At 42.1% G+C, this 26,498-nt stretch overlaps 1 protein-coding gene across 4 annotated transcripts in view; it reads left to right on the forward strand.

The window, feature by feature from the left end:
* LOC125017843 (E3 ubiquitin-protein ligase SH3RF3-like) overlaps window positions 1-26,498 on the forward strand; it is an 89,135-nt gene that overhangs the window by 41,754 nt on the left and 20,883 nt on the right. For 3 of the 4 annotated variants that reach the window (XM_047601358.1, XM_047601357.1, XM_047601356.1), the window contains 3 exons: window positions 14,652-14,927; window positions 19,238-19,333; window positions 26,184-26,492. In XM_047601358.1, coding sequence (XP_047457314.1) covers window positions 14,652-14,927; window positions 19,238-19,333; window positions 26,184-26,492 — 681 coding nt within the window. The remainder of the gene's footprint in view (window positions 1-14,651; window positions 14,928-19,237; window positions 19,334-26,183; window positions 26,493-26,498) is intronic. The other variant, XM_047601359.1, reaches the window with a different exon arrangement.

Consider the following 26,498-nt stretch of genomic DNA (forward strand, 5'->3'; position numbering starts at 1 on the left):
CTCAACAAATCATATTTAATTATTTATCCCTCTGCAAAAACGCCAGGATTTTTCAGTCTGGATGCGGATCTTAATTTTAAAGTTTCTAGCCTACAAACGACGTTATCTTAATATGACGTATAGCACGCGCACGTATTCCTTTCCTATTTGCGCGTTAATGTGTGCGAATGCCTGCGCCGCGCTCGAGTGTCTGCTCCAATAAAGCTGCATCACATGATAGAACGCTGCTCTCACAGTGGTGTGGAAAAAGACCTCTGCAGATTTACTACGCTATTACCGCACACACAAACTCTTTCGCACGCACAGGCGCACAGATTGTGCTAGGGGGGGAAAAAAAAAAAAGTTGTAATGGCCCAGTGCCCCTCCAAGGACGGGCTAGCGGGAGAAGAGCGAGCGGAGTAATCACAGTTAAAGAGAGAGAGTGTGTGCGCGTCTGCAGGGAGGTGAGTAAATGCACTACGGGGGAACGCGGAATGGTTTCGGTGCTGGAAAAATGGATGGCGGCGCGAGCCGAGTGGAACATCCTGTCCCGTCCGCCATCCTTCACGCGCGCACACTCGCGTTAGTTTGGTGTGGGAATGTTAGTGTTGTTGAGCGGTGGAGTAGACAGATGAGTGAATCCAGGATACGGAATGTGTTCCGGCACTCCAAACAAGACCATTTAGTCTCTTTAAGTCCTTATTTCCTTCAGAGCTCACTTAATCTGAAGCTTCTTCACAATCACAGTATGCAAACTGCAACCTTGCTCTGTGCTGACATTACAATGCATGTCTCCGTTTTTTTTTTTTTCCCCATTGCTCAGTACTTTTTAACACAGTCTTTTAATGATTCCATAAGGTCAATCTACTACCTCAGACTACTCAGAGTAACATGACGCCTTCAAATCTCATGACCCCTCTGGTGCTGTTCACAACCTTGTCTCAGTTCGTGAGTTGTGATGTGTTTGCTTAAAGGAATGCTGGATGCATACGATACAATATTGCACTCTAGTTTATTTGTCAGGGACAATGCACATTAATAAATGATAAATTGTAGGTACGATAAATCATAAATGAGCCAGAATTAGCCAAGAGGCTAGTTTTCATCCACTGTCCCTGGCCTGATGTCAAGGGCTATATGACGGACAAGCATAAGGGCACATAGAACTCTCATCAACATATTTCAGCTGCATACAACATGCAGTTAAGAATGAAAGTTTAGAAACTGTTAAAAAACAAACATACAACACTGTACAATATAATCCTGCAGGCACAGGGGGTCAATATGACAGACAGATACAGACAGGCAGACTTGAAAGTTGGATGTTCTTTTTGCTCCACAGTTTCCTAATAAATCTATTTATTATGACTTTTAATTTTCCACATTGCAGTACCTGGTTGTTAGCCAGCTAATCTGTCACTCGACACTGACAGTCGTCCCAGTAGTGTAGTTCTCACCACCTACATCTGACGTTCCCTTAAACTCCACCGAGCACTTTGTGTATGCGGCTTAGTTCAAGTTCAGTTTGAAGACAGAAACAACAAACCCATGTTCATGCTTGTTCTGCACTTCCAAAATACGTTTCATTACCTTCAAATGAAGTCCTCCACACACAATACCTTCAGTAGAGGGTCTCACTTGCAAACATGTTGGCTATTCCAGCTAGGCAGACCAATTGAAAAAAGAGTGCTATGCTGGGCACCACCTGGTTTGATTCATTATAGACCTTCTTAAAGTTATTGCTGGGCGATCTTGTGGGTACCTCCATTAGTGTGTACTTTTAGACCTGAAAAACAAACCCTATCAGAAAATGACCTGGATGTAATAGCCACAAACAAGCAGCTTATAAAATGTTTTTTGTGGAAGGTACCACCACCGACCTAAAAATACAGGCTGATAATAATTATTATGGGTGTATAGTTAGTAATTAACGGCGGCAGTGTGATTTCTTCCTTCTTGCATTTCATAGTGAAACTGTGTCTACATATTAGTTGTTTCCCCACACAACCGAGAATGGACTTTTATGGAGGTGATTGCAGCTGCTGTAACATTTAAGAGATTGGACTCTAAATTGTGCAGGCGCACGGCCCAAAGTTAAATCGGAAATGGAGATCCTCTCTTCATGTTCTACTTTGGTATTTGGAAAAACTTGACATATTCTGCAGGCAGGCCACTGGAGAAACTTGTTGTTTGAACTTTCGTTTTGGTTAATGGCACTGCAGTTTCATTGAACTTCTTACTTAAGACGTATTTGAATATTGTGCAGTGCAGCTCTTAAAGGACTTAGTGACGAACTTTCACTGTGTCAGGAAAGTTAAAAGAAGACATTCAGCATCATCTTTCAGCATCAACCTTGGTCTGCTGTAACTGCACGGGGGCAACTCTGTATAGGTCCCGGCTCATTAGCTTTCACAGACGAGAACTGTTTCGGGATGCATCATGTCACAGCATGCTTCCATTAAAGGTGTAGCGAGTGTGAATTAACATGATTTCACCCTCTCTTACCATACACACTAACGTAGTCTTCCTTCTTCCGATACAGCAGCGGCACAGGTTTAGCACGCTTACAGTATGCTCGACAAAAGTTTTCTGTGCTTTTCACTTCGCACCTGGATTCGCAAAAGCAGAGCCCGTTAAGCCGGCTGACTAACTTGTCTGAAATACATTTCTACTGTGTGATGTGAGCCAAACAACATCCACTGGGAAGGGATTGAGCCCGAGGCTCAAGACTTATTATCTCCTGAACTGCATCAACATCTACTGTGCTAACCAGAAGCGAACCCTGAGGCCAGCCAGTGAGTGGTACACAGTATATCTGTCTAGTTGAACGGGATGCCAATATCATGTCAGTGTAAGTGACTGACAATTATCAAGTGATTAAACATTATTGTGCACAAACCTTAGTTATGCATTTAAAGTGGAAGACTCTAAACTTAAAACCTGCAACAATGACGGGTGAAATACAGTCTAATATAGTTGATTTTGCTTGTGGTCATATAAAAAAATGATGTCCTTGTTACACCCAACACTAAAAAATGTCTGTCTCAGAAAACACACGGGAAATAACCTGTGAAGTGTGTAATATTATGTGCACTTCAAGTCTGAGGAGGAGTCTGTTCACCTGGTTCATTGCAGCAGCTTCATCTATCATCAGGTGTGCGTCTCTGAGAGGCCACAGCAACTATAGTATCCAGTTATAGAAATCAGACGCTGGTTAAGAGTGGGGAGCTGCAATGATAGCTGTCCCCTCCAGAGGAAACTACAGCACAGATTTTTAGCGCACACAGTCATTCTTCATGGTACCAGTTTTTATATCAAATGCACCTTATCCTGTTATTTCACCTGTTTCTCCCAACTTTACATGAACTGCACAACAGACAAAGACAAATACAGAGGTTCAAAGAAACAGACAAAGGAAAAGTGTTGCGAATTAATTATGATCCACTGTGTAAAACGTAACAAAAATAAAGATCGGAAAGTCAGACTTCTGAGTCTGAACTGCTGCTGTGATCTGATGCCGGTCAAAAATTGTCTATTGGTCACAGCAGCGCTCTGACCACCAAACAATAAAGGCTCGCCTCAGCTTCAGTCTCAGCCATGGCCTCCTCTATTTCACACTCCCCGAAGTTTATTTTGATTCTGAGTCGCACTGTTCTCCATTGCAGGAATACATTTACACATATAAATGTATTTATATGCATATCTGTTTTTTACAAGTGTAGTTTTATTAGGATTTGTTTTAGAGTGCAGATGGTTTTGTAAATCAGTTTTGGCTCATGAATCTGTGAACATTTTTATGAGTGCAACCTCTGGTTCCCACTCTTGTGAGTTTACTGGAACTGTTAAGTGTTTTAGTGGAGGTCATGAAAAAGCTCTGAGGGAAATGGAGACCGGACAGTTCTCATGAATCTTTCAGTCTATGAAGACCAAAAAGTCTTGATTGGAAGACTTCTCTTCCAGTCCTCTTCCAACCTCTCTGCGAGGTTCTCATGAGTAGGTCCTTGTTATAAACAGTGAGCTCAAAATGTCCTCAAGCCATGTTTACCATCTTAGAGTACTAATTATAAATGATACAGACAGACAGCAGCCTCATAGTGATAATGATAGTTAAGTTAATCTCCTAAATACCTTTAATGTCTTCTAAGATCAAACCGAGAGGCTTCTGGTGCAGGTAAAATACCAGCTTCTAAACTTCTGATGACGTCTCCACTTCCTTGCAGTGACCAGACTGGCAGTATTTTCCCAGGACCTCTTCACAGAGCGGTTGGCATGGCGACGTTATGTAGGGTCAAATAACTAACTGAAGCGAAACTTCTCAGAAAAACGGATACTTGTACATGTATCGGTTGACGTGTACTTCCATGTTTTAATTTAGCCCAAGTCTTATCTACTAACATTAGGGGGTGGAGCTTATGACCTATACCACAGTCAGTCAACAGGGGGAGCTCTACTTGCTTAGGCTTCACTTTTGAGGAGCAGTTCCATTGTCCATCTTTATACACACATTAATCAGCTAATGCTATAAAATAACTCTCTAAAGTATCTCTTCTCTACCGGTGAAGAAATGTATTATATAAGAAACTTGAATCAGCTCCTGTACGTTTGCTCATTTATCTTTTCTCTGACACCATGGTCACCAAGCAAGGCCAAGTTGCTGCATTGATCCAGGCTTACGTGGTTTTTGTAAAGTTTGCGCATGAATTACTGTCTCCAAGTAATATGAGGTGAACACAATCAATGCATCAAAGCTGTGCCTCTGCTATGGGGGTTCCATCTAGTAGCTGCACCAGCTCCATGAAAATTGAAGCCCTCGTGGGTGACATCATCAGCTGTTTCCAGTTCCAGCAGCAGCCGTTGTTTCAGCTAAGTAGGTTGTTGCCATGTTGCATTTATGACCAGATACTGTAGTATTAAATTAACTCTAATGCTGTTGTTACTCTCGTCTATTCAAATTAATTTAATCAGGCAATAAAGAACCCTCTAGAGACCTTAAATATGTAAATGGGTTTTGTTATTTATACAGCCGAGGATGACGTGACATTTAACCAGATGACTTCCAGAGAAAAAAAAGATTGGATTGGAAAATACTGAACATATGTTCAGTTCACTTATTCTATATCTTAAAGTGGAATTTGTCCATAAGCAAAGCCAATGTTTCGCAAAATATTTTACACTTTCCGCAACGCTTTATTTGCTCTATATGCTTCAAAATGTGATTCAGTCTTGAACAGAAAAAATATAAGAAATATGAAACCAGACTTTTCTTTAAATTTCTGATAATAATCTCACAGTGTCTGCATAGTTTTTGCCGTATGCTTCAAGGATTGTCCCGGATCACCCGGGAGTATTTCTTTTGCAGACGGAATCAGATTGTCTTCCAGGTTTTCCCCATATTTTATAACATTATTTCACCCATATTCCTTAACTAGACATCCAAGACCTGCTGCAGAGACACATCCCGACAGCACAATGCTGCCACCACCATGCTTCACAGTGGGGATGATGTGGTGGCGTTGATGTGCGCTGTTTGATGGCACCACGCATAGTGCCTAGTCTGATAACTGAACTCCCCAAATGCCATCAGACCAAAGAACTTTCTTCCAGTTTATCGCGGAGTTAAGTCTAATCGAAATCGAATTTCACTTTACCACCCTCTAACTGTACTTTGTCTTCATCTAATAGATTGGTTTTGTGTGAGGGAAACATTATCACAATAAATACATTTGCCACAATGTGCTAAGTAGCCTTAATAGACTGAATCAGATATGAATGCTGTACACTTAAAAGCTAACATCTGCAGCACATCATTTAACCAAATTATTTCATCCTGTAATGATACCAGACTCAGAGCAGTGTTCACACACCAAAGTTGAAAGACGAAAGTTGAAGGAGCATCTTAACATGTTAGTCAGTAGATTGTCAGGTTGGTTATTGAGCTGTCATGTAAAAACAGTTAAACTCGACTTATTGATCATCGGTTTTAACAAAATAGAGCCACGCCAACGACTTCCTTCATGTGGTATCACTTAGTTTCGACCCACGTCCAGGAAGTTATTAGGTCGGGAAAGTTTTCACACGTAGTCTGTTTCTCCAATTGCTCAAAACTATGGATTAATCCTGAAACGCTATTGATGTATTGATGCTTCTGTCCTCATGAGAGTAACACCAGCGATGAGGCTTTGGCGAGACGAGAGCATATCGACTAACGAATCGACCAGTCGGCCCGGAGACTGCGACCCTAACTTCTGCGCCATTAGTCACGGTACCACTGTCAGAGTCAAGAGCAGTTATGTAAAGGCAATCTTCATTTTCCTGTTTATCCTTACTGTCTGATGTGTTATGACAGATGAATACATGATGTAAGTGGTGTCACTGAATTGGCAAGGATAAGAGTAGCGGATGTTTCAGTATAATATTCAGATGCTTCCTATTAAGTCACATAAACAGAGCAGAGGGTGGCTGTTGAGGCTCAGCATGAAGCAGAAAGTACAGGAGATATATGTGTGTGTGTGTGTGTATATATATATATATATATATATATATATATATATATATATATATATATATAGGGCTTGTTCAGACCTTGCATCAAGATCTGATCTGATTGCAAGTAGCCAGCTTTAGGTTGTGTGTTTGAATGTGTCTCCAGAGCCGATCTTGCTTTGTATGCAAATAAAATCCCCGACATCATCTGGGGCGCAGTAGAATATTTTAACGGCCGATGTCTCTAATGGGTCTCTACCGCTGGTCTTACGTGTGTGCCTTTGCCTCACATGTTAAGATATTATTTATTGATCTCCAGCCTGACGTTAGTTAGGCCTGCACAAAACTCACACCATGGTAATGAAGGTAAATAAAGTCTCTGGTGATTGAGGAAATACTGAACTACTTAACTACACACGGTCGTTCATACATCAACATGATCGCATCGATAATGAACACAGAATCGCACTCATGCACTCTTAATTCTTGTTCAGATTTATTGTCTTAGTCAGTTAACAGCTACAAGGACAAACTATCTTAAAAGGACCTCTTTACTAATGAACAAACGTCACTTTTTGTTTTTCCTTTGCAGAAAGTCATTTATAATAGCGGCTAAAAAACTTCTCTGATGCAGGAACATCCTTGTTGATCTATAGGCAGCCTTCAAACCCGACTCAGGCTGCATTGCATTCCAGATCACCTTCAAATGTCATCTCAGTGCGTCCTGGGGGTGATCACGCATATCTTTCACATGATCAAATCAGCCAGATCAGATCTTTATGTAAAGTCCAAACAGGCCCTAAATGTAAATATCTCATTTTCTCTAACCCAATAATATTCAGAAGGCAGAAGTATTCTAAAAATGCTTCAGTAGTATCAAGAGCCGCTAAGGTTGGCAGTTGGAAATACTTATTTGATCACATAGTTTCTAAATGAAATGATTTTCAGATAGAGGCTTAAGGATCCATCAGCCGTACATGGTCAGCCCGTGTGTGTGTGTGTGTGTGTGTGTGTCACTGGGGCCTTGCTGAAAGGAGCAGTCAGTCCCATGTTGGACAAGTCACCTCTCTCTACCTTACGGCCACAGAAGACGTCCAGTGAGAGTGTAGACAGATGGGAGTCTCAGATGGGAGTGTTTAATGGAGGGACTTGTACATTTATAGTACGTCCCCAAGGGCAACGCACAGACATATATTCAGCTGGCCCTCTTGCCCCTGTGGTGCAGTAATTACTGTTTGTAGATTTATATAATGGACAGAAGGTGTGTGTGTGTGTGTGTGTGTGTGTGTGTGTGTGTGTGTGTGTGTGTGTGTGTGTGTGTGTGTGTGTGTGTGTGTGTGTGTGTGTGTGTGTGTTTTTTAGTGATAATTTACTGCCACTGATAGAACTCTTAAAAACTCATGTTAAACTTATGAGATCCAACAATCCTGGCTGTTTTTTTTTTGTTGTTGTTATTTTACTATTCACACACAGGGACTCTCTTTTAACTCATGAAATGACAGCTCTGAAAAGATTACAATGTCAGCGGCACGGCAGGAAATCGTAGGTGAGGTTGAAGGTAATGAAAATGCACGGCCGTCTTCGGTGGTGGATTTAAGACGCTGTCTCCTCTGCTTTCATCATTAATTTATCATAGAAAAAATGCTATCTGCTAACACAGGCGGACGGACAACACACAAACCGCTAGCGTTAAAAATAACAGAGCACCGTAGATAAGTTTCTGCTTTCATTTAATCTCCCCCGTACTCGCTCGCTGCTAATCTTGTAGGTAAAGCAATTTTCCTGGCTGTAAAAATTTAAATGAATCCTCCAAACTTTGATTGTGTTATGTATTTAGAATGTAATTTTCTAAGGTGGACAGCTGTGGAGGCTTTTTTATTTATTTATTTTTTCTTACCTCTGCTCTAAGAAAAGGCAGCTAAAAATGTTGCTTTTCTATAAAATTGTATTCATACAATATTTTATGTATTTTGTGCACAGGAAACTAAATGTTATAATGCTTCATTCTGGAGGTGAGATAAGATTTCATACAGTACAGTACTGTACATACACTGATATAATGTGTATGTATATATATAATTGTAAGACGGATTTAAATGTGTGTTTGTACCTATATCTTATTACTTTTTGCATATTGAGATAATTCCATGTCAAGGATATAGTAAGATAATTACATTACTTAATTACCATTATTATTATGGTTCAAACAGCTATAAATTTGCTGGAACATTTATCCAGCAAAGTGCATGCGTTAAAGGGCTTTTACAGTATTACAGAGACACTAAAAAAAGCACTCATACCGTTATTATTATACAGTCACACAAGTGGCACAGCAGGTGGAATGAAAGAAGGAGAGATGATGGAAGAAAAGTTAACATGAGGACTAAGTGGAGCAAGGAATAAATCTTAAATGTGTGCGTATGAAAATAAAAAGCCATTCCTAGGACTGCGCTCTTCTTGACTGATACATGCCAAGGTATTTGTTCAGAGAATTTGGAGGCCAAGTGAACACCATGTGCATGTTTTTTTGAGTCGTTCGTGTGTGTTCCACACAAGTAACATCTACACAAATAGCAGGTCCAAACGTTTCACAGCAGAACACTGAAGTGTCACAAGATGGTCAATGTTATATACCTCTCCTGTCAGTGGTTTTAATGTTGTGGCTGATCGGTGTATGTAGCAGTAGGAGCTTCTTCTTTTTTTTTTTTTGCATCAATCCCATTTAGGGTCTCTCATAATCTTTGGCCAACTGAAATCGGCACAGTATGCCTGTGTAACATTAAGGAAGAGTAAATTCTCTGTAAATTACAAATCTCTGAGGAGAATTCAAGGTTTTTTATTACTTTATTTGCACTAATTTAGAAGTCAAGAATACGCTAAAGCAGAGATGTTATTGGGCTGAGAGGGCTGCGTTCTGAGAAGAATTACTAGTAAATGAACCTTGAATTTTGAAATGGCATTATGTAGCAATTCGAAGGTGGAAGGAGAACGTTTTACACTAGCAACTTAAAGGTTGAAGGAATGCACCGATCCTTGGTAAACACGTAACGTGTTTCTGTAAGGTCATACCAGCATTGTTGAACACTATATTTCTCCAGTTCGTAAAATGAGAGTCAGGACTAAACTTTTTTGCAATGCCTGATGTTCGGATGGCATGTAACATTTTGATGACTGTTGTTCTCAAACTGCTCCGTGAAAAAAACAAAAAACAACTCGGCTCAAATGTCCACCAATAAGAAACAAACAAGAAATTTGATACATCAACATCATCAATCCACTGCCGGCTCTGCTGAGATAAGACAGGACGTTGACATGTATTGGCCAGAACCAGATAACCTCTGGTCTCACTCGGAAAGGGGCCCTCACATCTTTTGAAAACACTGGAGCAAATTTTATCTGAATTTGAAAAGAGGTTGAAAACATCATCAAACGCCGATAAAGATTAATGGCAGAGCAAACATCTTAACAGCTTTGAGCCTGGATCAAAATCTCAGCCGACGTCGCTGCCGGCTGGTGTGAAAAAGCTGCCTGTGATATACACACATCAACTCAGAGTGTATCCTCATTAAAACGGGCGGAGTGAGGGTGCTGCAAGCTCTTAAGAACTCAATTACACAGATTTGAGGAAGTGATCCACGGAACTAGCTAGAAAAACATCAGGCAACAGAACGGGTCCATTGTTTGGATTCCGGTTGCATCTTTCCAGTTGTAAAATATAGAAGTCCTCCATGCGGCCTGACCCCGCTGCTCCGGGCTCGCTGAAGAGAAACAGAGCAGCCTGCCTCCAGTTTTAGATGATCCCCTCAGCAGAGGGAGAGCGGCGACCTCCCTCCCTCCCTCCTGGCGCCGAGCAGCGAACGCAGCACTTCCCCGACGAGGCCCTCCAGCCTGTTGGCCCGGGAGAGCAAGAAATAAAGAGTGAATAAAAGTGAAAGGTAGACACAGGAGAGAGAAGATGGGGAGAGAGAGAGAGAAAAAAAGAGAGAAGCGCGAAAATAACAGGAGACCGAGAAAGGAGAAGAGGCGCACGGAGGGAAATGAGGAAGGAGTGAGAAGAGGAGCAGAGGTGAGAAGAAAGAAGAAGCGAGAAGTGAAACATGCCTAGATAAACTGAGACGCAGACTTGTGATTCAGCCCCTGTTGTGTCGCCTGAACTCAACTTACGTCTTTTCCATCTCCGTTCTCTTTGGCGACCCCTACGACAGTCAGTGTTGATCGCAGGCGTGTTTTTGAATCCCAGAGATCCTGTGTGACAACGCATGTCTGTTGACCACCTGCTGCCTCTGGTACAATGACGAGTTGTGTTATGGATAATGTGTAAATAACTGTGGGGTTCCTTTGATTTTGCACGTGAATGTCTCCACAGACATCCCACATCTGAGCATCGTGAATACTACGAGTTTCAAATCATTTATCTTTATTTACATACATAGTGGCTTAACAGACATATCCACAGAAAATATTCCCATAGTAATGTAATTTGTGAAGTACACGAGTAAAGTGTTTATTCACACAGCAATAAAATGTCAGCTTGAGTAACCAGAGCATTAATTAACGTCAAGGTTCATGGATTGTTTCGGTCCCAATTTTTTCCTTCATCCATCTCATGTGCATCTTACAGGACGCGAATCGATTTTCCTGAGTTTTACATATGTAACGTTTGGATTTGCCCCACATCCACTGCGCCCGAACGCATCCTGCGAAGGCGCCGATGAAGCACCGGAGCTGCTGCCTCAGCTTGCAGCACTTCCAGCGCTTTGCGACAACGGCCGAGTTCCTGTTTCAACACGAAATTAATGCCTTCGCGCGCGAGAAGAGGAGCCCCTGAGGAAAAGGCTTCCCCCGGATCGCTCTGGAAGAACTCATTCCGGTGTCCTCCTTTAGGACGGGCTGGCCTTTCCTCTGGCCATGTGGACCAGTGTAAAGTTTTAACCGGGCAGACATGTCACAGTAGTGATCGGAGGAATATCAGCGGTCGTTAATAGTGGCAGTAAAAGCGGCGTTAGTGCTGTTTTATTTCTGTCTGGGTGTGTTTCCTCTTGTTGCGTCACCACTGATCCCTGTGTGTCAGGGAGTCGAGCCTCGGGCTGTTCTCTTCAGTGCAGCGTCCGGGGAGAATCGCTCTATATTATGGGAGTGTATAAAATAAGTGTGTGTGTATGCGTTCCAGTCCAAGTGTGTGTGCGTGTGTGTGTGTGTGTGTGTGTGTGTGTGTACCTTAGTGTTATTGCCAGCACCTCCTGTTGAAGTCAAAGAAGTCGTTTTTCTTTCATGTATTCTTGTCTCTGCCACACGCTGCTGTATGTTTACCTGGATCGCCTTTAAGATAAACTCCCTTTCAGCTCCCGTTGCCATGAAGAACATGTTCGGGATATTAAGTGCGCGCCGAACGTGCTACTGTTTGTTTGGGTTCGTGTCACGGTGGAGAATGTAAATACAGGTGTACTGCAGTGATGAATATTTGTGTCACCGGTTCTATAGAAGTATAACCTTTATCTCATCTACAGACTTAAACCTACATTTTTATAGGTAACATATATTTGTCAGTGTTCTAATACGTCTATCTGCATCTTCATTGTCCTCTTTCCCCCTTAGTTATTATTTCTGTGCCTGTCGAGCTCCTCTGTAGACGACCATGTGCAGCTCGCTCAGAATTCAAAGTCATACTTCAAACAATGATTTGATATTTTTGACATGACAGAAGGTTCTGGGTTCAAATCCGTGGGACTGGGGCCTTTCTGTGTGGCCACTCTGGCTTCCTCCCACCATCCAAAGACGTGCTCGTCAGGTTCATTAGTGATTCTTAATTGGCCGTAGGTGTGAGTGTGAATGGTTGTCTGTCTCTCTGACCAGGATGTCCTCCGGAGGACAAGCGGTTCCAGAAAATGAATGAATGAAAGCACTTTTTTTCTCGATTCCAAGCTAACTTTGTTAGCTGGTTCAGTGGGTGCATTAACATCAGGCTAACCAGACATTGACAAATTGCCCTGAACAAGCAGTTACAGTTCAACTCAGGCAGCAACAATATCAGTGGCAATTAGAAGACATACATTTCTCTCCCTGAGCTGCGAGCTATTAAATTCCTAGTTTTTTTGGACAGTTTCACCCTGACATTGGCAATTTCTGTAATGATGGCGGCTCAACAATGAATAGACACAGTGATAATCAACAGACAGGCTACAATTTATCATGTCAACAGCACCTTGGGATGTAAAAATAAATAAAGTAAAGTAAACCTTACAATTATCTGATCCAATACATTTCATTTTAGTTGCAGCAAATGTGGAATAAATAGCGAGTCGATCATGTGCAATGAATTAAAACCTTTTCTCATAATACACTGTACAAGAAACCCTATGCCATAACTTAATATTTCTATTACATTACTCGCTTATTGGGACATTTTGTCGTCTCGCTTTTAACGACAAATACAGAAGGGCCAGTTGTCCTTTCCGTGCGGTCGGGCGCGTTCCTGACTAGTTCACTGTACATTGAAAGCATGGCTAGCGTTTTCAGATGTTGCTCACCCATTGCATTTCACAGGAATGTCTTGAATGTTAGTTGTCTGTGTACCCCGGCGTTCTAAAAAAAAAAAAAAAAAGTTTTACACGACATAATAGATTCCAGATCAGTACAATTTGCAGCCGCGCTGAACTCATGTTGAACATGTTGACCAAAATATCTCCAGCCCACAGGCTCTGACAGCTAGCCAAATACTGTTGTTGTTGTTGTTGTTGGATGGTGGAAAAGAAAACGTACCGCCCGTGGTTCTAGCTTATTTTACATTTGTGCAATCAAAGGAATCATAAAAATTGGCAACAGAATTGTTATTGTGCTCAAATGACTTACAAACCATCCTAATCCTCGCCATCTCAATGTACGGCTAAATGCAGAAGCGGCCTTGTTCTTGCCTTGCAGTGTAGAGCTGGTTAGTCCTATTATGATAAGTATGATGAGGAATATTAGACCGTCGCCGCCATTATTTCATTAACATAATAACATAACCTTTTGACTGCTGCGCTTATTCCCTAATTGGATTGTTTGCTGAGTTGAGTGTAAATTTCACCCAATGCTAAAGTTAACAATGCTATGCTTGGAATATGCCGCAGCTAATGTGAGCCGCAAAGCTGCCGTGTCTAGTTCCCTGCGATAGCCGCTAAGCCACGATCAGACACTGCTGGAGTTACATGATGTAACGTTTATGCAAATTGAGTTGAGTGCAACATTTTTAATCATTTCCTCTGCTCATGTATCTTTGTTGGTGTGTGTGTGTGTGGTAAATAGGGCAGTCCGTGTCTGTCACGGGCCCGTGATAAGTGAGACGCCATAGACCTGATTTTGATGAAACTCGAGGGAGTCATGCTTCACGTTGCTCTGGCATTTTCAAAATTACTATGTTTGGCCCAAGGTGGGAGCGGCAATTACCTGGCAAACATTTTAATAACCAGTCATATCTCACATACTGCTGTGGGGAATAAAATGAACCTTGGAGCACATATCCAACTATCCATGCTCTACGAATTTGTCTCCAGGGCCAACAGTTTGCAACATATTGGATTTACCTCTGTTTTGAGTTGCTTCAAAATCTGTTTGCCTCCGGTCTCTTCATTAATTTACTGATCACTGCAGGAGTCACTGCCTCGTTTGTTGCTTGCTTCTAATACGGTGCATCATGCTCAAGCGAGCTTCTTTTTTTTTTTTTTTTTGGTCACAGAACAGTCTTGCTTTGTTCCTGACATGGCACACTGTGTAATATCTTAAAGCGGCGGAATATAAAGGAAACCCGGTGAACCTTCAAAGCAAAGGTTTGCGAGATGCAGTTATCTCACATCATTTCAACACAGTGGTACTAATGAGAGGCAGCAGCGCTCTGAAACCTCTGCACGGGTCTTAAAAGTGTTCCGTGCGAGATTTTTTATGTGGAAGAATAAACCCTAACCTGATGTGTTAATATCAGGCTTCAGCACTGAATTCTCACTGGTTTTGTCATTTTATAGCTTTTTTAGGAAGCTGCTACTACTACTGAACCAAATACAACAAAATAAAAGTCGTGAAACAAGCAAAATGGACGAATAGTGTGAACCGACACGTTGCTCCTCATTATCATAAGGAACATTAGCTTACAGCTTGTATTGAAGTCTGTTGTTAAGCACATAATAAACAAGTGTGCGTGTGTGTGTGTTTTACAGAATATCCCAGCGCTGCCTTGCGGGAAGGCCCTCTACTCCTACGAGGGCAAGGAACCGGGCGACCTCCAGTTTTCCAAGGGTGACATCATCATCCTGCGCCGCAAGGTGGATGACAACTGGTACCACGGCGAGCTCAATGGTTGCCATGGCTTCTTGCCCGCCAGTTACATCCAGCTGCTGCGTCCCCTGAGCCAGACTCCACCCCAGGGAAAAGCATTGTACGACTTTGAGGTCAAAGACAAAGACCAGGATAAAGACTGTCTGGCCTTCAGCAAGGTAGGACGCACACACACAAACACACACATTACACATACTCGCTGATATTGTGTCTGACTGAATATGTGACTACGGCCAGTCGGTATGGAAGAACCAGTGACCTGAAGGTTTGAGGGATTGATGTACTCGGTATTTACAACAGCATCAATAGTGTAGTAGGTAAAAACACTTATCCGTGGTGTCGAACCAGACGGGCTCTGTGTAGGACACTAATAATTTAGTAGCACTGACTCCACAGATTACTTCTCAGAATGTCAACCAGAGCATCTTCAAACGGGGTAAAAAGTACAAGCTCTGCTCGGTCCCCAGTGAACAAATAAAATCTGTCTACCATGGCTGACCATGTGTTTTACTACTTTTTGTTTCATGTAACATGGTCGCGTGTGATTACAACGATGCTTTTTCACGTCACGAAATAATCTGCTAAGTATTTACGTTAAGTAGCTTTTAGGAGAGGAGCTCACCGCTATGTAGTTTTATCACGTTTGTATTTGTTTGAACATTTTTAAACTGCCGTAGTGTTTTCTGACGTATTTTAATAATTTACACCACTTTTGATTTTAAAACTGAATATTTCATCAGCGCATGTTGATGGTGTTTGATATGAAATATTTCAAGTGTGGAGATAACGTAGCAGACGGCTACTGCCAACAAGTTCCCCCACTCATTACCAGTCTCTACGAGGATTCGGCTGAAGTTGATTTTTCTGACTGACTGATATTTTTGGCAACGGCGATGCTGTGCACTGTGCTATTTTAACACCGCGACAGCGTCTACACCTCGATGAGGCTCACAAAACTCTGCTGAGAAATTTAGTTTGTTTATTGTTCCATTTAAATCTAATCTAATCTTGTCATGTGGATTTTTTTCTTTTCGGAAGGCTGAGAACTGTTACGGAAATTAGATTAAATCCTTTCAGTCAGATCTTTCCCTGCCCAGTTGGTTTCTCGTAGTAATATTTTCCAAAGTGAAGGTCAGGGAGGAATCACCAACAAAAGGCAGATCTTTTGTGGCTCCAAATCGGTTTGTCAAATTGTGTAGACCTAAATATGCTCCCTTATCATAATGTATTTAAAGAGAAAAAAAGTAGAAAGAGTGAACTGGGGAGTGCAAGAAAGATACATTGATCAAGTCATCTTGGTAACCTGGTGGTAATGGTGTCTGTTTTTGTAATCTGTTATAGTCAATCACAGTTTTTATTTCCTCAAAGGAACCCATGCGAGCAAGTTTTCTTAAAGACCTTGAATCACTTGTGGCTTCTTCAGGACTGCAGAATTGAAAATGGTTTAATAGTCTCAGTCCTGTAAAACCTGAAGACGTCCATCATGTGGTTGATATCGCCCAGTTTGTTGAAAATGAGTCGTAAAAGAAACTCAGGGTTGGGTTTGGTGTAAACAATCATTTGTATTCCGAGCGCAGTTGTGTTCCTCATACCTCGCCGTTTTGTTACACAACAGACTTATTTGTGCTCGGACCGAACGCTCCACACCTCCGCTGTGTCTCTGCTCTCAGAGTGTGTCTGGAGGGACGCAAAGAGAAAGATGATTCAATTACAGTGCACCGTTCACCTCGGTGTAGGCGTCTCAAGACCAATCACTGCGATGCCATGCACGGATATCTCGTTTCAAACGCGTTGCGCCCCACATCCAGATTAAGAGGCAACGACGAAGCGTCAATAGTTCACATTATTTGATATTTTGGGGTTGAATTAATCAACAGTTTAATGTTTGAAGATTACGCGAGGCCGCATACTCATGCAGAGCCTCGTGCCCCTGTGGTGTTCTGAATGTGTGTTGTCACGCGGAACCAGTGTGTGCGATATTGTTTTCTCAGTGTGAGAGGTAATTACTCAGTATGAGTAATACGCAGTCATTTACTAGTATTATCACTGCCATCCCATAATGATCTAACCAAGACCTTTATGGGAGGACAGGAGCAGCAGAGGGAGAAATACTTTCATGATAAAGTAATGTGCTGAATAAATGAAGTCATTTTCCCATGTGTGTCAGATGCAGTGTGTTATCATGTGTACACTGCAGCATACGGCGTACGTAATCACGTAGGCCCGCTGGTCCACGTTCAGACTGCCAGCGCAGATCTGTTTCTGGCTCACACAGATTGTATCTAGATTGATTCGAGAAAGTCTGCAAAAGCACATGATATATAGATTCAAAGCGCATGTTTGAGATGTGATTCCAGTCTGATCTCCACAGATATGGCCCAGTTCCTGTACCCAGTGTTAATACGAGGACTGGGTGGTCCAATCACAAGTTCACAAGACTGGAATTGTTGTCGTTTTCAGAGTAATAGCACGTAGATCTGCTCGCCCCACCAGATGTGCTCGCCCTGAGTATCCGGCGCTTTCAAATGGGGATGTTGACTTTGCGTCCTATAATTGGTTGGACAACAAGAAGAAGCGGAGAAGAGGTTAGCGGTTAGCGGTTGTTATCGAGGCAGAGCGACTTATCAGTTTCGTTTTGTCCTTGTAGTCTTCAGATGAATTGATAAAAGCTGTATTCGTATTTAATCTTTTTCACGATAAACTTAGTCTTTTTGCGCCTACTATACAAATGAACGGACTGAACTTGAATTATTTTGGGATTCTAGTACTTTATTTTTTACGGATAATGTCCTGTCTTAGTATTTTTTGTGGTTGTGGAAAATTTTAAATTGTAAATAAAAAACTTTATCGAGTTATCTCTCCCAAACATACGGTGAAAAATAAATTAAGCTTGTGCTGTCTAACCACGAACCAATCCCACGGTCCGAGCCGAACTTAGCCGAACGAACAGGCTGACATCACCTGGAAGTACTCAGGCCGAGCAGATCTGGTACCTACACCTGCACTTTGTGAAAGAAGCTGATGCACATGGATCATTACGTTATTTTTCAAAACAATAAAAAAGTCTCAGGGAAGATGATGTGGCTGCAAAAACAATCAAGCCGCATATTTCAGTTAAAAGCATAAAATAACTATATATAATCAAGGAATAGTTAGCTACTAGCTAACATTACTTTGATATGCGTGCAGAGATTTCTGCAGATGACAAGCCTGGTTTTGCTGCGTCAAAAATCACGTCAGGTTAAGGTTCCAAAGACATTTTAGCCTGAGCTGGGGAAACCACACAGAAGTCATTTACTTGGGCACTCTCGCCATAAACACAGTACTGTCCTCATAAGTGCTCTTACTTTGAAAACGCCAACTTCCAACACATTTTCAAAGCAAGATGTTTAAATTGTAGTTGAGACACTCGGGGAGTAGACAGCCTGTCAATGTGTCAAGGAAACATTGTGTGTTCACATGCTAAAAGAATTTGGTAACATTCAACCCAAACTACTTCTTCCTTCCTGTGGTCTGAGAAATCAGATCTAAATACTTCTTCAGTGTGTTTTGGGTTTGTCTACACCTGTTATTGGCTCTGCGAATATGTGCCAGGCCAAGCTAATCGTTTGGGCAGGTTTCATGCGGTGAAGCACAGAAGATTACATCAGTCTCAAAGTACTGGCAAAATGTTACGATTGAAGATACAGATCTTGTTGGCCAGCAGTCTGAACAGAGCTAGGGTCCACCTTGTAAGATGAGATCTTTAAAAATATCAATAAGGAATCCAAAATACGTGATGAATATCATACATAAAATTAAGCGATGAGAACTTTTCCACGCAGCCCATAATTACCATACCTGTTTCCACTCACGTTTAAACTCTCCAGAACTTTACACAGCTGCCTCACATGGCCACAGAATGAGAAAGCGTTCCCCACAACAAACCTCATCAAAGTGAAAAATTACAAAAAATCTCTTTGAAATGCTCAGACTTGCAATGGGCATCACTGAAGCTAATCATAAACTGAAGTGAAAAACTGGCAATGATTAACATATGAAATTAAAGCAACTGTAATGATCCGAAACCAGCGGCCTCCTTTTAGTCAGTGTGCGCGCTCAGGAAAATGTTGCTATGTGTGGTTAATGGGTTCACAGCACGGCGAGAATATAAATATATTCTGTAGGGTGTATTATTATCATTCCTTATCTGCAGCTCCGACATAAGAGATCTTAAAGATGTAATTTGAACATTTCGGAGCAGAGATCCAGAAACATCATCAAAGCAGAATAAAAGATCTGGGGCACAGAAAATGTGATTGCAATCTCTTGCATTCTCGTTTCCGATCGAAACCATGTTAATCATTCATAAATCGTTAAGAACGAACCAAATAAGACATTTTCCTGCATTGCTTCAACAATGCCTCTGTGTGTGCGTGTGTGTGTGTGTGTGTGTGCGTGTAGTCTCACTCATTTCCTCTCTCTCCAGGATGAGGTGCTGACAGTAATCAGGCGAGTAGATGAGAACTGGGCTGAAGGGATGCTGGGAGACAAGATTGGCATCTTCCCCATTCTCTATGTGGAGGTAAACCGATACACAAATGCAAAAAGCTGATAAAGGCAACTCTGAGGCTGGAGCAAAACACTTGTAGTCATTTATTATGCTGCTAGTTTAAGTAGAGGAGCCAGGAAACATGGTCTTTCTATAAGAGGAGTGTTTATGCTCTCTGCTGTGGTGAAAGATAGGAAGCTTCATATTCGCTCTTTCAGTGGATGTGAAAAGTCCTATTTTTCGTGACGGCAGAGAGAATAAATGAAGGCCTTTTGCATGTATGTTGACTCCATGTGGTCAAGGGCTATTGATGGCTGCAGAAAGACAGAAAAGTTATATATTTACATTATTATTGCATGTCTATTATTCCATCTCAAAACCGATGCCTGTGCTGCTTTAAAATTCAATGATTTTGTATCAGGATATGATATTATGGCATCTACTTATCAGGAGGAATCCACAACCCGACGTATAAATAGAAAACATCAGTAATGCCTCCTGAAAACTGGCTGAAGTGAAGTGTTTTTTATTTCTTTTTGAGATTTTTTCTCTCAGTAAAAGGCTGAAAACCCACAACCGCCCAAACGTTTTACCTTCTTTCATAGTGTCATGCCTGTCAACGGTGAAATATAGTTTACTTTAATCCCTTTGCAACAGATAAAAAAAAAAAAAAAAAAAATCTATCATGCGAAGTTTATTCTGGATCACATTTAAGGCGTTTAAGCCGTGGTAAAAAGGAACGGTGTAAAGTGTTTTTCCTTATTTACTCCACCCATCACCACAAAAGTGAAAGATTCTCTCACGGCCCCGTTGACAAACAAGTGACAGAACAGAAAGCAGAAGTGACAAGAGATTCACTCAAACTTTTGTGCATGTGACTGTCAAGACCGCATAAATAAATGGTGAGGTGAGATTCTAGGTGTGCTGTGATCAATAAAGATTGTTACAGGAGCAGGTCAAGAAATAAATATATATAACAGTAAATAAATTAAGGGTACATTGGTGTACTGTAGTTTTAAAAAATTAAGTTTAAGATCAGAACCAGTGAGAGACTAATGAGATGACTCGCGTCCATGCTGCTTTTAAATACTATATGTTTTTCCTTGTTCAACTGTTATCAGCAGAGCACATGTTAAGTAACACACACTTAAACAAGGAAATACATTTGTTAATAACCACATCCATGGTCACAGATCTGCCATAACATTAAAGCCACTGACGGGAGAAGTACACCCAGTAACCAAGTGAACCAAGTAACCTTGACCATCTTGTGACGATTCAATGTTCTGCTGGGAAACCTTCAGACGTGGCATTAATGTGGATGTTACTTAGACATGTACCACTCACCCATAGACAGTCCATGATGGCAGCAGACACATGAAAATAGTTTAGGAACAACTCAAAAAACATGAAGAACAGCACAAAATGTTGATCTGGCCTTCAGATTCACTAGATCCTAAACTGAGAGGCCCCTCACCTCAACTCATACGACCCCCCCATTAACAACACTGTGTTGTCAGACACCTCAGGACACCCTCAGAAGACCCACGTCCGTTCAGTGCACTATTTTCCTCTCACTCTGTCTCACTCAGCCTGCGACTCTCGGCTACCCAATCGTGTCTCTGAAATTTCGCCGGTTGACCAAACGACTCTCTTAGGTGTCGGTGATTAAGCCGTAGACTGTCAGGTCGGGACAAACACACACAGACACACAGGGGTTCCTATTAGATAGAGATGCATCAATAATTTAGACCTCTCCATCACTCTGACACAGCGGGGGTACGGGGGCCTGATGCCCGTGCGCGTCGGCAGTGGGAAGCTAATGAGGAGGGCCCAGCTGGAACCTCTGCTGATCCGCGTGTGCGCGCGCCTCCCTGGATATGCGTTAACTCCGTGGCCGTTTCCTCACAGCGCAGATGCGGATGCGACTCCTGTAAATATTTGTCAGCCTTCGCGAAAACGAAATAGGAAGTTTGACTAGAAGTAGCTATTTTTGGAGACAGCGGGCTGACCTGCTTCAGACTGAAAATCACACTGGTGGAAAAAAAATATAAGTCAAGAGTCTGTGTTGGTGGGTGGATGTTTCTGAAAATAGAGGTGAGAGGATGGAATAAAAAAAACAGGAAGTCTAGTTTCAGTCATTTAGGTGTGAGTTTGAATGTTCAGAAAAAGAAAAAACTAAGCAGCACATAAGGGTTTACAATATTATGAAGCGATCACAGTGACGCTTTACACTCAAGGTAATGAAGAAGTAAATTGCGTTGCTGAATGATGAACTTCCACAAACTCACCTGCTTTGATGATTTGGTGGTCTTACTAAATGAAAGGTGGAGACACAGTACTCAATGATAGAGCTGGATTGTACTCTGTGTGTCCGATATTATGTATTATGATTTCAAGGCTGACATGAAAGACCACGACTAAACATACCTGCTGCCTGGACGTATTTAGAAGAGACTTTTTTAAGCAGAATTTAAGTATTTATTTAAAAATCAACTCAAGTATTGTTTTTTTTGTCATAAGAGCCAATATACCTTTTAGTTCTTTAATGTTATTTATGTTGAGAAGGCTCTACTGTTACGCTGTAAAACAACCTGACCTTTTTAAGGACCAGCTCGGAGGCATGTATTTGATATTTCAAGGTATTGCAGAGCTGTCCACATAGAGGCCTGCATTTGACTGATTTTAAACTTTATTGTGCTTAATACATCTGCACAGCGCGAACTCCATGTAGGAGAATGCAAATAAGGAAAGAAAAAAGTCTGTATAAATCGCCAGTGGGGAATTTTTATGTGCAAAACATTTTAAATGAAGAAGTCCTTCAGACTCGGATTGGTCGACGCTCAATATGAGACGATTGGATCGGATCGCTGCTCGATCTGAACATTCCTAGTCTAAATTTTCTAAACGTACCTTCAGACAGCCTACGCCGTGTTCAGCATTCTCGCGCGCTGGCGTGTCAACGTAATATATTACCCAGGTGTTTGCCTATGCGCGTCTTTATCTCTTTTCCCATCAATCAATATAGAAAAGAAGAAATAAAAGGAGAAGACGTTCATTTATTAAAGTCTGCAGAAAATGTACCAGTTCAACTAGGGGTGGATTTATTGGACGTAGGGTATCTGAAAAGTAAAATTCGAGTTGAGTCAGGCTGGGATCAGTTGAGGGGTGGAGATTTGGGACATGGATGTTTTGTTTTGGGCAATTTTAGGACGAGTCGCACAGGTCATGTGCACCTCTGTCTCCTGTTATTATTTCTTTATCTGTTGCACTTCATGTACTCCTGCAGCATGAGGAAGTCGACGCACGCCCGCCACCGGTTACGTGTGGTCACTGTGTGTGTGTGTGTGCGAGCGCATGCATGCATCCTGCTGGCTTACCCTTTTCGCAGTGCAGATATTAGCTCGAGTCTAAGTATTACCAGGAGAGAACACTCACCCTCCAAAAGACACAGAGCGCAGTTAGCTCAACACATAATAGATGACCTTGGAGATTCAGCCAAAAGCGCAAAATGAGGAACTGTCTCTACCAATAACATCTCTCCCTCCTCTTCTCTCAAACGCGCACACACACTCACAGCCTCTCTCTCTCTCTCACACACACACACACACACACACTCGCTTATGTTTTTCACTGCAGCATGACCGGGCACAATAGTACTACTATTTTATCGTACGCGCCCAGTCGTCGGTGTGTGTGGCGTCACATGTGACGGCTGAATCTATTTGCAGGTGTGCGTTGCAAATGAATAAGAGTGCAAGAGGGGAGTGTGTTACCTCGCTGACCTTCTGTGTGCATGTGTGCTCGTGCGTGTGCGTCCTCTCGTCATCCTCATGAGGGCAAACTGAGTTATATGTGCAGCATCAATCCATCACACTCATTAGCATATGATTTGGCTTTGATTAGCATTTCTATTAATATGGAAATTTAACATAACCAACACTGTATCCAGACTCTCTCTCTCTCTCACACACACACACACACACGCAAAAAGAGAGAGTGGAAAATAAATGCTTGACGTTCCCTCCAGGGAATGTTCAGGGTTTTTAGGTTCTGCAAAGCAGACACGATTTCGATGTAAATCTGTTGCAGTGCTGAAGCTGATGTTGTCGGTTAACGTATTAGTTCATGTGTCTCTGTTGTTTGTGTGTGTGTGTGTGTGTGTGTGTCCGTGTGCGCCCACAGCATTTTACTTTAAGACCAGAATGGGAGCATTACCAATATACAAAAATACAAAAATGTAAAATGTCACCCAGGACCCTCCAGTGCACAGACACTAAACGCTCTGCACTGTAGGTGTAATATTTGCCTCGGCGTGCAGAAACAAGCGCGCGGAGACGGTGTTGACTACGCGCACGCTTTCGCCGAGGCGGGTGTTTAACACGCTCGTTACAAAATCGGAACGTCTTTCACTCAGGTGCGTTCGTGCGACAGGGTTTCTGTCGGAGGAAGCGGAGGGAGATGAATTTGCGAGCGGCAGATAGTTCAGGAACACCGAGAAGCAGTGTGAGCATCGGAGTACGGAGAATTAATGAGCACCGCGCTGCTTGTAATAACCGCCCAGATGAATAATTAGACGGTACATGGAACATATGACAGTGAAGTAACTTCGCTGCCTGCTTAAACTAATCCCAAGCTCCGTAATTGTCTAAAACACCAATTGTTCACCCAGTAATTGTTCCAACTTCAATCAAGAAAACACACAATTAAATAATCTTGTGGGTTTTTTTCTTCTTCAGCATTTAGAAAATACTGTAACTTGCTGCTTAATTAAATTTGAATTGATTTTAAGCCCTTTTTTTGGCTCTAGCTTTTTATTATAATGGAATTACAGTGTTAAATGGGAGCAAAGAAAATGTAGTGTTGCAAGTAAAAAAAGGAACTCATGACATTAGTCTGGGATCCTCATCTCTTCGGACCTGGTGTTAACATGTGTCCTTTGTGATCGGATTGTAACTGGCCGTGAATTAAGATTCAAACACAGGAAATGTGGTCACAGTGTGGTCTGGGCCCCTTTAATGGACCGCCCACTCAACTGACATCCTCCGCATGAGAGCTTTGACTCATTCAGTCAGAAAAAAGTGAATGATTGCCAGAAAAGTAGACACATAGTTAAGATTGTCTGTTCATTAGTAATGAGAGCTTTTTAAATTACTTGAACTGTAGTTATTTGCATGATGCTCTACTGTGTTTTTTTTTCTTACATACTGAGCATTCAGGACACGTATTAATAGCACTTCAGAACATAAATAAGCAGCACAAATTAAGATTAAAAAAAAAGTATGTCTGTTTTTTTTGGCAGCACAGTAATGACATTAGAGCCCCCATTTATACGTAACCGCGTCAAATCAGGATGTAATAAGTTAAATTACTTAGCCACAACAAACTGAAGCATTGTCTCCTCTGCAAACGGTATCAAAACTTAATTAGGGAATCTTAATAAACCACATTTCTCATTAAAAGCAGCCAAAGCGTGCAGTAACAGTGTGAGATTTGTTACCTTAAAGTAGGTAGTTGTTCTTCAGCAAAAAACATTCACCGCATTATTAAAATTCAGGGCTGTGACCAGACCATTAGATCCATTCAGCCGATTATGTGCTCTGTGCTGGAAGCAATGTTCTTAGATAGATGGATTTATTGAGTAATGCAAAAGTAAATACAAGACAGCAATCACCTAGTCCTGACGCCCAATTAAAGTTGTAGAGGATAAAAGCACGAGAAAGCTAAAAGCTTATTTCCATTGTAGCCCTTGTCAGAAAGCGTAAACGACAGTTGTTTTTGTGTTGTACATGTTATTGTTCAAATGCTCGTCATGTGGTTCTCTCCATATGCTCTCAGTTATACAAGCTGCAGCAGTCTGAGTGTAGACCTCAGGGTCCAGTTTTTCAGGAAGTTACACATGATTTGGCCTTATGGTTAATTTAATATAAACCATTAGCAACATAGAACTTAAAAAAGTATATCTACGCTGATCAGCCACAACATTAAAACCATTGCCAGGCAAATCGACCATCTTGTGATTATTCAACATCCTGCCTGGGAAACTTTTAAACCTGGCATTCGTGTGGATTTTCCTTAGACGTGTACCACCCACCTAGACCAGACCAGGCACCCCCACCCCATAGCATTGACCCTCCTTGATGGGAGCAGCCGCCCCCAGCAGGATGCAGCCTGACACAGGCACACACACAAAAACAGTGAGGAACAATTTAAAAGTAAAAGTGTTGAACTGGCTTCCAAATTCACAAAATACCCATAGGACCAAAACTCCCCCATTAACAACATTCTGTAGCCAGACACCCATAATATTAAGCAGGTGGTCATAATGTTATGCCTGTGTATTTCTTATCTTAACAATTGTATTTTTTTTAAAAAATAACTGAAATGAGAAGTAGTATTTATTTATTTTTGGTGAAAATGTACCTTTTATGACATCCGGTGTAGGTGGATGCACCAGGGCGTGCCTTAAGTTGCTTCGTTTAAATCTTTAATGTGTCAGACTTTACTCCCAACGCAAACACAGCAAGGACGAAATGAGTCTGAATCCTGCCTCGTCAAGTGCGTGCTCACCTTTATTATTTATCTGTGTTGAACAAAGAGCTGCACTGAGAGTGTTACACAGAAGGAGTCTCACCACAGCAGCTGTTGTAAGTGGTGATTGTTATGCTGCTAGTTTGAAAAGCTGCCAACAAGAACAACCAAGGGAAAGACACACTGACACACTTGTGTGTTTTAGAGATGCTTTGTGTGTGAGGCATTCAGGTCTGAAATCTCACACCTGAACGCCTCTCCTCTCCTCTCCTCTCCTCTCCTCTCCTCTCCTCTCCTCTCCTCTCCTCTCCTCTCCTCTCCTCTCCTCTCCTCTCCTCTCCTCTCCTCTCAGTTGAATGAAACGGCGAAGCAGCTGATGGAGATCGACAAGCCCATGCCAGCCAGCGCGCCGGGTCCGAGCTCTGAGCCGGCCCCTCTGGGCCCCTGCTCCCCGGGTCCCTCCCCCAGCGCCTCCCCGTCCAATGGGAACGGCTCCGGCCATCGGCGAGGCGAAGGGAAGAAAAACGCCAAGAAGCGGCACTCGTTCACCGCGCTGTCGGTCAGCCAGAGGGCCGCCCAGCTCAACAACAGACACAGCATGGAGATCTCCCACCCGGTCCTCATCAGCTCCTCTGACCCCAGAGCGGCCGCACGCATCCAGGTTCAT

Source organism: Mugil cephalus, chromosome 12 (assembly GCF_022458985.1).
Source record: "Mugil cephalus isolate CIBA_MC_2020 chromosome 12, CIBA_Mcephalus_1.1, whole genome shotgun sequence".
NCBI classification, from domain to species: domain Eukaryota; kingdom Metazoa; phylum Chordata; class Actinopteri; order Mugiliformes; family Mugilidae; genus Mugil; species Mugil cephalus.